The sequence below is a fragment of the Octopus sinensis genome, linkage group LG20, assembly GCF_006345805.1.
Source record: "Octopus sinensis linkage group LG20, ASM634580v1, whole genome shotgun sequence".
Lineage (NCBI taxonomy): Eukaryota > Metazoa > Mollusca > Cephalopoda > Octopoda > Octopodidae > Octopus > Octopus sinensis.
The window spans coordinates 4,370,173-4,383,689 of NC_043016.1; the positions used below are offsets into that span (position 1 = coordinate 4,370,173).

Here is a 13,517-nt window from a genome sequence, read left to right on the forward strand (position 1 = left end):
ATCTCTGAAGTGATTCCTGATTACCCAGGGACTTACCCTCTCTTCATATCCTTGATTGCCTTATCTATTATGCTGCTATCAATTGGTTCAACATTTGAAAGACTCTCTTTCTCCCATGCATTTTCCACATTTAGTAACCTGACATAGTGATGCTTCCATGCCTTAATAATAATAATAATCATGTGATTAAGTTTGCTTCCAAACCACATGATTTTGGTCTCATTGTCTGCTGAAATCGTGTGGATTAGAAGCAAACCTCATTATGTTCCTGCTATACTCATATGTGATATGGGCCCATAGAAACTTTGAGAGTGTATGTTAAGCATGAGCTGGAGATCTTTTATACCTGGCACAGAGGTTCTAGGAAAGCAAGTTGCTTCAGTATTAAAGCTCATGTCATCAAGGACCATATGTGACAGGTAAGGTTGGTCTTGCCATCCTTCTTCAGATTTTAATTTTTTTACTTTATAGAAATTAGTTCTTTTTAAGAATCTCCAAAACATGTCAGAAAAGAGATTCTCATGACATCACTTTTTAAATGAAATCAGCGTTACATAGTCATCTGTGGATGCATGGTTAAAGAGCTATCAATGTTTACAGAGATATATCTGGAATGAGAAAGTGATCTAGCTTCGAATCAAGCTCATGGCCACCACCATGTACTTACATAATGCAGGTGGATTTTTTTTCTATGTATCTATGTGTGTATGCATTATACGTGTGTGTGTGTGTGTGTGTGTGTCTCTCTCTCTCTCCCTGTATATATATATATATATATACATATATAATTTTAACTTTAATTTAAATATTTTGATTTGGAATTTTATATTTTTTATATTTTATATTTTTTTAATTAATTTTATTTCTTTGTATTGGCTTATAATTTTCACTGTTTGATTTGCCTAATAGTGGTTTTATCTCTAATTTAATATAATATATATACACATATATATATACATACATATATATATATATACCTACGTATGTATATATATATATATATATATACGTACTTATATATACATACGTGTATGTATATATATATATATATGTATGTATATATATGTATATATATATATATATATTATACATACGTATATATATATATAAGGCGAGCTGGCAGACATCTTAGCGCGCCAGGCGAAATGCTTAGTGGTATTTCGTCTGTTGTTATGTTCTGAGTTCAAATTTCGCCAAGGTCGACTTTGCCTTTCATCCTTTTGGGGTTGATAAAGTACCAGTTTCCCACTGGGGTCGATGTAATTGACTTAATCCCATTGTCTGTCCTTGTTTGTCCCCTCTATGTTTAGCCCCTTGTGGGCAATAAAGAAATATATATATGTGTGTGTGTGTGTGTGAGTGTAGAGTGAGAGAGAGACATGCACACACACACACACCCATATATTATTTTATGTATTTTTTGTTGTCATTGTCATCATCATTTAACATCTGTGTTCCAAGCTGGCATGGGTTGGGCAGTTTGATACAGGATCTGATATATCCAAGGACTGCGTCATGCTGCAGTGTCTGTTTTGGCATGGTCTCTATGATTGGATGGCGTTCCTGATGCCAACCCCCTTGGTACAGTCTGGTCCAGGTGCTTTCTTTGTACTTACACCTGTCAAGGTCACTATGCAGCTCATACAACTACAAACTCTGGTGTGGAGGTCAGCTTCATGCTAGGAGAAGAGAGTATTGAATTATGAGAAGGAGTGGGGCAATGCATGTTCTTGTAGATGATTGGCAAGGTTCCTTGTGGTAGAGGAAGAGAAAATGAAGAGTTAGGAATTGCAAGAGATAAGATAATGGCAATAAGGTGTCCAGGTGATACCACAATGTACGGGAAGGAGAATGAGTGGATGTGGAGGCAGACTGCCCAAGTGGGCAGGGTTGAAAGGTGGATGAACAAGGAGCCTTGAGTTGAGAAAAGTAGTGGGAGGTAAGTAGCAAGAGTAGTAAAGATGATACTGTTTCCTGGGGTAGAGGCAAAAAGAAAAGAATGACATGGTCAGCAGGGTGAAGTTGGGAACGAGAAGAGGCAAGCTTTATGCATTGAAATATGGATGAGCCACTATGTGTTATGTGTGTGTGTACTCACGTATGTGTGTATAGGGATTGATAGACAGACATACACATACACACATGTATAAAAACTGAGAGGATATGTTCTTATACTCATTAAACTTTAGAATTTCTCACTCTCTACAAGGATATAATCTGTTATTTGTAAGCTCACTTCAGTGCACCCCATGTCCTGCAGGACTTACCTCTAAACTAAAAGTGACAGCCATTGAAAATGGTCTTTTCCAATATTTTGAAATTCTCCCTACTCAGTGACCATCAAAGCAACATCCAGAGTTAGATTCACTCTTTATGTCATTCACCTGTAGACCTACACTTTAGAGAAATTCAGTGAAAACGATGTTGGTGTTATATCTGCAAGGCTTTTCACCTTGTCTCGTATGCATATCTTCTCTCGAAACGTCTCACCTGTGGGCTTTACCCATTTCTCATCTCTTGGATCTGTAGCTTCCATGCAGTATGTCTTGATAGAGATATTTCTGCTTCATTTTCAACCACTTGTAGTCTGCCTAAGGTTTGGTCTTGTCAATCTGACTTTTCTCTTCAGGGCCATAATGTTCAACCCCAAACGGATGCTCACACTTTGCAAAATTCAAATGAGACCCACAATTGGTCTTTGCTCCTATATCTGGGATGATACTGCTGCTGCTACTACTACTACTACACACACACACAGACACCCCTGGTCCACACCACTAATTGGCATTAAATCACTGACATATTTGCATGTGTGTGTGTATACATATATATATGTATAAGTACAGATTTACTGTTTGAAGTAAGCATTACATCTGTAAATATAGAGGCTACCAACTTACCTATCGTCCCGTCCCACATACCTACTTACATACCAAAGCTACATGCCTTAAATACTTGTACATTTTCTTTTTTTCTTTTTTTTTTCACTACAATACTGTGCTTACATACAAATCATACAATGTCTTAAATATTTTCTACTCTACTTCAGCATTCTTACCCTAAATATAGATATTTGAAAATCAAGTCAGAATAACTCTCTCTCTCTCTCTCTCTCTCCCTCTCTCTCTCTCTCTCACACACACACCTCCACACACCTTAATCATTTTAGTTTTGACACTCTTTATATCACTTTCTGTATATAACTTGGTTTCTCTCCTCTTCCCCCATGCTCCTCCTTTATGTCACTTCATATATAGTTTAGCTTTTCTCAATTACGATAAAATGTAAAAATTAGCAGTTTGTAAAAATTGCTTATTTACATATATTATGCACATGGTGAGTTGTACAGAATTCTCTTTTGAAACTCATGGTTCAGAATCTAATTGCATGCTGTGTCCCTACCTTGGGCAAGTGTCCCAACCAGTTTGACAAATGACTTGCAAGTGGAAATTTGGTAGATGGAATCTCTGCTGGGATCTGTCATATATACACATTCATGCATAGACACTTACAAGTACGTACATAACACGCATGCATACATTCATACATACATACATAACATGCATACATAAGTATGTTCCTGGGTTGAACTTATACCATTCACATGTGGATTAATAAGCATTCTCTTTCTTCAACAGCCTCACATGGTACCACTTGCGTCTTACTTCTATTTCCAACAACAGTAAAGGCATGTGTGCATCCAACATTCCAAACAAACTTTTTACTATATATTGTAATATACATGCATATCTGTGTGTGTGTGAAGAGAGAGATAAGGAAAGAGTGATTGATTAATGGTTTATCAACATCCTTTTATGCTTAGGTTGTGCTGGGCTGGTTACTACAGTTCAGATTAGTCCTTATTCAGAGTTACTGTCCACTTTGATGGCTCATAAGATCACACCTCACTCATACCTCACTTGTAACTGAGTTTTCCTACATGGATGCCATATCTGACTTTAACCATTTTGCAGGTTGTACTGAGTGCATTTTGCTGTCATGGCATTAGCATTAGAGAGATTGTTTTCTCTTCAAACGACTAAGGTTTCCCCTCATCCTTACAACATTTTTACTCATTTGCTAAATTGTACAGTTACAGGGTTGCCTTGCAATCTATCAAATCTGTGATGATATGACAGATGTGTGTGATCAGGAAAGTGATGACCAAAGAAGAACCAGGGTTGATGGGTAAATGGAGGGCAATTGGAGTGAGAGACTTGTTGAAAAGGAAAACTTAATGGTTGATAAAAATGGGGTTGTCAGTAATGAAGGACCCAAGAGTGAAAGGTTGATGTTAGAGTTTTTGATTTAATCGTTTATACATAGGCCTTGTGGAAAGAGGGAAAAATAAAACATAGCATCCTCAGAGCCCACATATCATACAGTGGGGGCACTCTATTGAAGGTTTCCTCTAGATTTACAGATGACAAGGATAATGGTTTATTCTTGCCTGATTGTGAAAATAACATCAGTAGCACTTCTCACCAGGGCAAAGCTAAACTGCATTTTGTCTAGTTTAACTCTGCCCCTAATTAATTGGGTTGTAACTCGCTCTGTAATTTTCATCACCTGGCCCAGGAGTTTGATGCCTCTGTGATTGCTTCAATCTAAAGCATACCCCTTACCTTTATAGCAGTTAATTATTATGTTGTTACACCAGGCACTGGGTATTACACCTTCCTGAATAACCAAATTAGCTATGCAGGTGACTAGTCTGTATCTTATCTTACCAGATATTTTGAGCATCTCAGCAATGACCCCAGATGGACCTGTTTTCATATCTTCAATTGCCTTATCTACCATGCTACTGTCCACAAGGATAGCCGGTCCCTTTGTTGGGTTCACATGAGGGAGACTCCCTTTATCCCACTCATTCTCCACATTCAATAGCCTTGCAGAGTAACTCTTCCACATCTATTTCTTGTCTGAATCACTGAGTGCAAGCTTACCATTATCCATTCATACACACTTTTCTCCTACAACTCAGCATACATCTACCTGTCTCTGCTTGAGCATTTCAATTATCTCTCCAGACCTACCATTGATTATGGAAGCTCTGAACTTGTAGAACTGGAAAAAAGCTTGGTAGGATGTTTCAAGCTTCTAAAAAAGAAAAAGATCTTTGGGAATCGCATGCCTTGAAGCTGCAGACCCTTGTGCTTAGTGTGAAAAATAATACGATTGTAGTTTCAATTTCCTTCAGTCTCCTAAAGCCCTTGTGGGTATGCACATACATGCATAGAAATGTAAATATACATACACTTTACAATTTTGTGTCTAGATTTATGTCCATAGTTCTATGAACATGCCCATGGGTGGGGAGCAGAAAGACATGTGTGTGTGTATGCACTCAAACCACGTTCACAGGGGTAGGAGGAACTGTAAAAGAGATTCAGTTGAGATCACATGACAAGATGTCCTACCACAAACTATACCAACCGAGGGAAGAAATAACTGCCATTTTGCTATCATCATCATCATCATTATCCAGCAAGATTTAATGATGTCATGTACAGGCAGTTCCCTGTGAAGGTTTCTAGGAGCAAGGATGAATTGATTCATAATACACATATTTATAGGCATGAATTCATGTTTGAGGCTCTGATGAAACTAAGGTATCAATCAGGTACTCAAAAATGAGTCCACTGCATCTCATAGGGGAAACAGCTGTAAGCTAATGAGGTTCATAAGATAATTGTTTATTCATTTTTCATCTTGTTTCTTATTACTGCTCTTATATATATGATGTTAGGAAGGGCATCCAGCTGTATAAACTCTGCAAGATCAGATTGGAGCCTGGTGCAGCCATCTGGCTCGCCAGTCTTCAGTCAAATCGTCCAAAGTGGACGTTAAACGATGATAATGATGTATTTATTAATCAATCAATATATTCACCAACAATTGTTTCATTTCACAAACAAAATTACAATTACAAAACCTATATAAATATATAATTTTGCATTTTAAACAGCTTCTACGGAGAATCACCAGGGTTTACAAAGGACAATACAAGAATTACATTAGGATACATTTGGAACACTCAGAATATACAGACATGTTTATTGTGTGTGTGTATGCATGTGTTAAAATTATTCCTGTTATTTCAGTTCAATAATAATAATAATAATCATGAATGATGGTTTATATTATATACGGGTGTAGTAATATAATGAATAAAAGAAAGTAAGAGAAAAATAAAATATATATTCATGTAATAAAATGAAGTAAAAGTGAAGCAAAATTTATACTCATGTATGTATATGTGTGCACATGTGCTTACGTATATATATACTCCATATGATGTACCCGGTGTATGCTATGGACACATAAAAGGTACAGCAATATCAAAGGAACGTTAACCAGGAAAATAGTTTTTGTGTGTGGCAGATGCACTGGGGCAATAAACCCTGAAGATGTACAGAAAACGGATTCCATCACATGTTGGGGGGGGGGACTAGTAGTTCATAGCTTCTGCTACCTAGGCGACCAAGTCTGTAGTGGGGAGGGGGCTGCACTTGTAGAGTGTAGCGACTAGAGTAAAAATAGTTTGGGCAAAGTTCAGGGAGTTCCTACCTCTGCTGGCAACTAAGGGCTTCTCACTCAGGGTGAAAGGCAGACTGTATGATGCATGTGTGCAAACTGCCATGCTACATGGCAGTGAAACATGGACCATGAATGCTGAGGACATGCGTAGTCTTGAAAGACCTGAAGCTAGAATAATCCACTGCGTAAGTGTCCTGAGAGAAAAGTTGGGCATAAGAAGCATCAAATGTGATATGCAAGAGAGGTGACTGCACTTGTATGCCTATTTGTTATGTATGAAAGAAGATAGCTGTGTGAGGAAGTGCCACGCCCTAACTGTAGAAGGAACCTGTGGAAGAGGTAGACCCAAGAAGACATGGGATGAGGTGGTGAAGCATGACCTTCGAACATTGGGCCTCACGGAGGCAATGACTGGAGACCAGGACCTTTGGAGATATGCTGTGATTGAGAAGATCCGGAAGCTAAAGTGAGATTGCAGCCACGCATGTCCAGCCATGTTAAGAATATCCCTGATACATCGGATGACATGATATGCTTGAGAAGACCTATTGAGACAAGTAAAACCAGAATCGTAGCTACTGCCATTGCCCCTTGCCTGGCTCCTGTGCTGGTAGCATGTAAAAGCACCATGTGAATGTAATCGATGCCAGGCCAGCCTGACTGGCTCCAGTGCTGGTGGCACATAAAAAGCATCCACTACACTCTCGGAGTGGTTAGCATTAGGAAGGGCATCCAGCTGTAGAAACACTGCCAGATTAGATTGGAGCCTGGTGCAGCTGCTGGCTCTCCAGACCGCAGTCAAACCATCCAACCCATGCCAGCATGGAAAACAGATGTTAAACGATGATGATGATACATGCAATGAGTATGTATGTCAATAGTTTATACATCAATATGCATGTGTATGATACATATGTTCCTTTCTAAGTTGCTTCTTTAGGTATATAGATAAATGTATATACGAGCAAAAATAAAGTAAAAATAATAGATAATAAATAAAAATGACTATATATTACACTTTTATTTTATTTTATTTCACTTTTACTTTTCATCATCATCATCGTTTAACATCCGCTTTCCATGCTAGCATGGGTTGGACGATTTGACTGTGGGCTGGCAAACCAGATGGCTGCACCAGGCTTCAATCTTGATCTACAGCTGGATGCCCTTCCTAACGCCAACCACTCCGAGAGTGTAGTGGGTGCTTTTACGTGCCACCAGCATGGGGCCAGTCAGGCGGTACTGGCAACGACCTCGCTCGAATCTTTTACGCATGCCACCAGCGCAGGGGACAGTAAGGCAATGCTGGTAACGATCACACTCGAATGGTGTCTTGTACGTGCCACCGGCACGGAGTACTTATATATATGATATTTATTCATTATATTACTTTACACGCATATAATATAAACCATCATTCATGATTATTATTATTATTATGTTTGAATTGAAATAAAAAGAATAGTTTTATCACACGCACACACACATACACACACACATAATATACATGTCTGTATATTCTGAATATTCCAAATGTATCCTAATGTAATCCTTGTATTGTCCTTTGTACACCCTGATGATACTCCGTACAAGCTATTTAAAATGCAAAATTATATATTTATATAGGTCTTGTAATTGTAATTTTGTTGGTGAATATGTTGATTGATTGATTGATTAATTAATTAATTAATTAATTTGTATCCATCTGTTTTCTAACTCTATAATAATGTTTGATATTTCATATTTTATACAATATATTCATTGGACAAATATCTCTTCAAAATATATATTAAAGAGTGTATCTTGGATAAAATATCCCTATAAGAGGTTTTTATATATTATACACACACACACACAGACACACACACACACACACACTCTCATGCACTCATGTACACATGCACAAACACGCACGCATACATATATGCACACATACAGTTAGTTCACTGGGAATTGGTACTGATATGACACAGATAGACAGACATGATGGTTGCTCGCCTTCTCACATGAGCCTGCATGCCATACATTCATCAATAAGGCCTTTATAAAGTACAAATCAGACCAAGAAGTGAAATAATAATGAGACTGCCATGTGTCATTGGATTTAAGTGACAACACCTTCTTCATTTCTTTCAGTCACTATAGTAAGTTCCAACGACAAGCAGTGAAAGATGACTGCTACTGTTTTGACTGCAAGAGCTGCCTTCTCCAACAGTTTTGTCAAAAATAATGGAAGCCACCTCTACCCCTGAGAATAGTAGCCTGACATATTATTCTGGATCTGAATGGACCTACGAGTATTGGTAATTAAGAGATGAGCTCATACTCTCCACAACTCGAGCCTGTCTCCTGGATGCAGATTCATGTCATATATATGTAACATATATTCTTTTATTTGTTTCAGTCATTTGACTGTAGCCATCCTGGAGCACCATCTTTAGTCAAGCAAATCAACCCCAGGAATTATTCTTCGTAAGCCTAGTACTTATTCTATCGGTCATTTTTGGCGAACCACTAAGTTACTGGGATGTAGACACACCAGCATTGGTTGTCAAGCGATGTTGGGGAGACAAACACACACACACATGCATATATACAATGGGCTTCTTTCACTTTCCATCTACCAAATCCACTCACAAGGCTTGCCCAAGGTGCCACACAGTGGGACTGAACCCAGAACCATGTGGTTGGTAAGCAAGCTACTTACTCTTGCACCTATATATATATATATATATATATATATATGTAATTAAAAACACACATACATATGTATGTGTGTGTGTATCTTCTTTTCTTTCAGCTGCTGTTGAACCATGATCTTATAACATCATTTTACGAATATTAGTCAATTATCTCAATCTTTGGGCATATTTCTGTCTGCTACTCTGTCTCTGATTATTCAGCAATTAGCATGCTCAAACACAAGCACTAGATTGGGTTTTAAACCAGTCTAAGTTCAAACACACAAAATTAAATGGGTTGATGGGCTGTTTTGGCCTGCTAAGAACCACTTGCATAGCATTTGTTATCCCAATATAATGATAGAACATATTTCCCCAAGTTGATACACAGTGGGATTGAACCTGGAGATACATATTACAAAGAGATCTACTTAACTGCACAGCCATATCTGAACTTATACTGAAAGAGGTTTTTTTTTTCTTACAAAACAGAAAAACAATATAACAAATACTCTGTTTTCTATCTTCTTATTTCTTCAAGCCCTTGTTCTCAGGTGTCCTATACTGATCAAAAGCATTATTGCTCTACTATGTAATCATTGACAGAGCTTAAATTTAGCAAATATTTTTGTCTCTGATAAGAATAGGTTTTTATCTTGGTAGGCTACATAATTCTATTGTCGAAAGCACCTGCTTGATTACAGTTCTAAGGTTCTGTAAGTTTTACTTCATTCTTCAATGAGCTATAATATGTTAATAACTACTATTCAACTTAAATGAAGATGTTCCATTTTTCTTCTTCTTTTTTCTTTCCCTCTAAAAATAACTAAATTCCGTCAAAGAATTCAAAGCCTTCTATTTTCTGAATCTTTTGGAAAGTTGACATTTTTTTCTCTAATGCTTCATATACATTTTTGTTAAGTCACTGCTGTAGATATGTGTGTGTACAAGTCTCTAAATGTGTACAAGTACTGTGTAAACATAAACATTGATACACCATACATACAATTGTAACAGAAACTACAAAGACTGTAGAATACCAGTATAACTTTTTTTTCCATGGCAAATTTCAAACTTCACTGTGTTAAGTTCAAATCTTTGCTATAAATTCATTTGAAGTCAAAACAACTATAAATAATTTTGGTCTAGATCATTGTTTCAACTAGTTCGTACTAGTTTCTGTTGCACCACCAAGTACAAATCTGTGTTCCTGAGGCATTGTCTTTTGAGAATTTACATTTCTGTTTGTATACTCTATATCTGTTTTGCTTTGTTATTGAGGTTTCTGTTGTTATTTAAGTGTTTCATTTGTTTGCTGTATGTAGTATAAACCATGCCAGTGGTGTTATATCTTTGGGTGGTAATTGTATTTTGTATGTGTTGTGTAAGTATCATTATAGTTTTATGCTATGAGTTGTGGTATTTTGTTAAGTGTGTAAACTAAGGGTTGTGTTTGTTTCTGGCACATTCTTTGGGATGTTGTTTATCCTCTGGACATCTCTGATTACACAGAGGTATGGCAATAGCATCTTTTTGTATATGAGGGCCTGCATTGTCCATTGATTGTATCCTTTATTTCAATCATTAAGGTGTGATTTGAGGGAGTTTTGGCTACCATGTGGTGGAGTTATTATGTTGGATATTGATTATGTAAATGTATGCATTGTTATTTTATTGATTATAAATTGTGATGAGAATATATTTATCTGTTGGATGGGTAGTGATATTAAATTAAAAGTATCTTGCATAGGATGTGGCCATAGGAGAGTTATTGTTTTGTACTAGGCCTTTACTCATTGCTATACTGCAGGTAAAAATATTTGTTAATCATACATCTAATTTCTAATAATAGTTGACTTTGATATAGTGAAAGTCTTGTTAGTTACTGTAGTGACAACAGTCTACCTTTCTATCTATCTTTCACACATGCACTCTGTCTGTCTGTCTGTCTCTCTCTCTCATACACACACACACACACACGGAAATACACACACACACATACGGAAATACACACACACACATACTCAACCAAGAAATAACTGTATTTATATAATGAAAGTCTTTTTTTTTTTTTTTGAAGCTCTGTTGTTTTGTGTTGACAGACTTGCACTTAAAATTTCCATGTTTTTAATCAAAATGTGTTAGTTACTGGGGTGACACTACACCTATCTATCTTTTACACACACACTCACACTCTCTCCCAAATTTTTTTCTCTTTTTCTAAAAATACAATGACAAATATTTTAATTGCTCCCCTTCTTTTCCTCACTCTAATAGATGTTGTTATGAGCAGACTGCCGATCTGCTTCTCTTTTATATTGTAGGATTATAAGTAGAGTTGTGAGTTATCATCTATATATTTTTGTTCATGCCCTTCTTTATCATATCCAGTTACACAGTATTTTAACTTTGATTCCTCATATCCTATTTATTTCCATTTCAAAATCCTTATACTCTGAAAGTCTCTTAGCTTCTGACTTATTTATTGGTCAGATGTGATTGAAATATTCATCAAAGTACAGTACAAAGATGTTTGAATCTGTCTTTGATAAATATATCTGGTTAATTCTCCATCAGCTGGTAAAATTGTTAGAACTTTAGAAAAATTGCTTTCCAGTCTTTCTTTTAACTCTTTATGCTCAGAGCTCAATTCCCACCTGGGTCAACATCATCTTTAATCCTTCCAGAATCAATAAAATAAAGTACCAGTCATGTACATGGGTCAGAATTATTGGCTTTACTCTTAAATCAGAAACTGTTACTGCTCTTATATAGGGTGACAAGCTGGTAGAATCAGTAGAGCATCAGGAAAAATACTTTGCAACATTTGTTTCAGTTTCTTATATTTCTAAATTCAGTTCCTGAGGAAGTCAGTTTTATTTTTTAGCCCTTCAGATTTTATAAAATCCAGCACCAGTCAAGTACAGGGGATTGGTAGTATCAAGTAGAGCCCCAAAGAATTATTGACCTTTTGAGTCAAAATTCATCATCATTATCATCACCACCACCATCACCATATCATCATCATTATTATGGCAGTGAACTGGCAGAATCATTAGTGCACTGGGCAAGATGTTTAGTAGTATTTCATCTGTTTTATGTTCTCAGTTCAAATTCTGCCACGGTCAACTTTGCTTTTCATCCTTTTGGGATCAATAAATTAAGTATTGACTTCCCCCACCCCTCAGAGTGCTGGCCTTGTGCCATACTTTGAAACCATTATTATCATTATTAAAGTGTTAGTTACCTGAATTAATAAAGCATTAGATAAAAGACTGCAGGAATTTTTCTGGATCTTTTATGTTCTGGATTTCGAACCATCTTTCAAGGTTGATAAAATAAAGTACCTCTTAAGTACTGGGGTTGATAATAACAGAAGATCCTTCACCCACCCAGCCGAGAATTACTAAATTGCTAGCTTTGTGTTTCAATAAGAAGTCCTCCTCCACCACCACTAATACTATAGTTGATGGTGTTGATTTGGTAGAATCACAACAGAATTGTTGCATGAGTTCTGGTTGTTTATGCCTGAGAACAAGTCCTTCTAAGGTGTACTTTGTACCCTTCTGGTGTCAAATAAAGTACCGACCAAGTACTCAGAGTCTATATCATTGGCTATACTCAGCCTTAAAAACTGTGACCTTACACCAATGTTATAAATCATTGTGATTATGATTTTTTTTCTTTTTTAAGATTCATGGAAAATTTGCAGACAGAAGTTATTCAGTTGGAATTTACCGATTTCTCCAAAGGTATGCAAAGAATATCTGAGGAAGACTTTGCACGTATTCTCTTACGTTACACAGTCTTGGAGAAGAATGAAGTTGAAGAGTGTATTCGACGTGTCAGAGAGAGGATGCCAGAAGAAAAGGTTGGTATTTTGTTTTTCATTATAACTATTTTAAGACAAATAATTTCTTATGATTCTAGTATATACGTGTGTGTATGCATGTGTGCCTGTTGATTATATATATATATATATATATATATATGCTTGTACATATGCATACATATCGATCACTGCCTTTCATGGTAACTACTTTATATTGTTAGTATTATTTCTGCTGTATATCCCTACATTCAATTTAGACAATATTTTCTCAGAACTATTTTTCAAAATAAACTTATTTTTTTAATAATTATTACAGGGAATAACTTTTGAAGAATTCAAAAGCTTTTGCCAGTTTCTGAATAATCTTGATGACTTTCAAATTTCAATGAGAATGTATACCTTTGCTGAACAGTCGGTATCTCAAGGTAAGCTGCAGACATTGCATTTTCCAAATTGTCATT

General features: G+C 36.4%; 1 protein-coding gene across 5 annotated transcripts in view; it reads left to right on the top strand.

The window, feature by feature from the left end:
* Nucleotides 1-13,517, top strand: part of LOC115222469 (calcium uptake protein 3, mitochondrial) — a 380,133-nt gene that overhangs the window by 351,944 nt on the left and 14,672 nt on the right. For all 5 annotated transcript variants that reach the window (XM_036511684.1, XM_036511686.1, XM_036511685.1 and 2 more), the window contains 2 exons: nucleotides 12,918-13,095; nucleotides 13,373-13,481. In XM_036511684.1, the coding sequence (XP_036367577.1) occupies nucleotides 12,918-13,095; nucleotides 13,373-13,481 (287 nt within the window). The remainder of the gene's footprint in view (nucleotides 1-12,917; nucleotides 13,096-13,372; nucleotides 13,482-13,517) is intronic.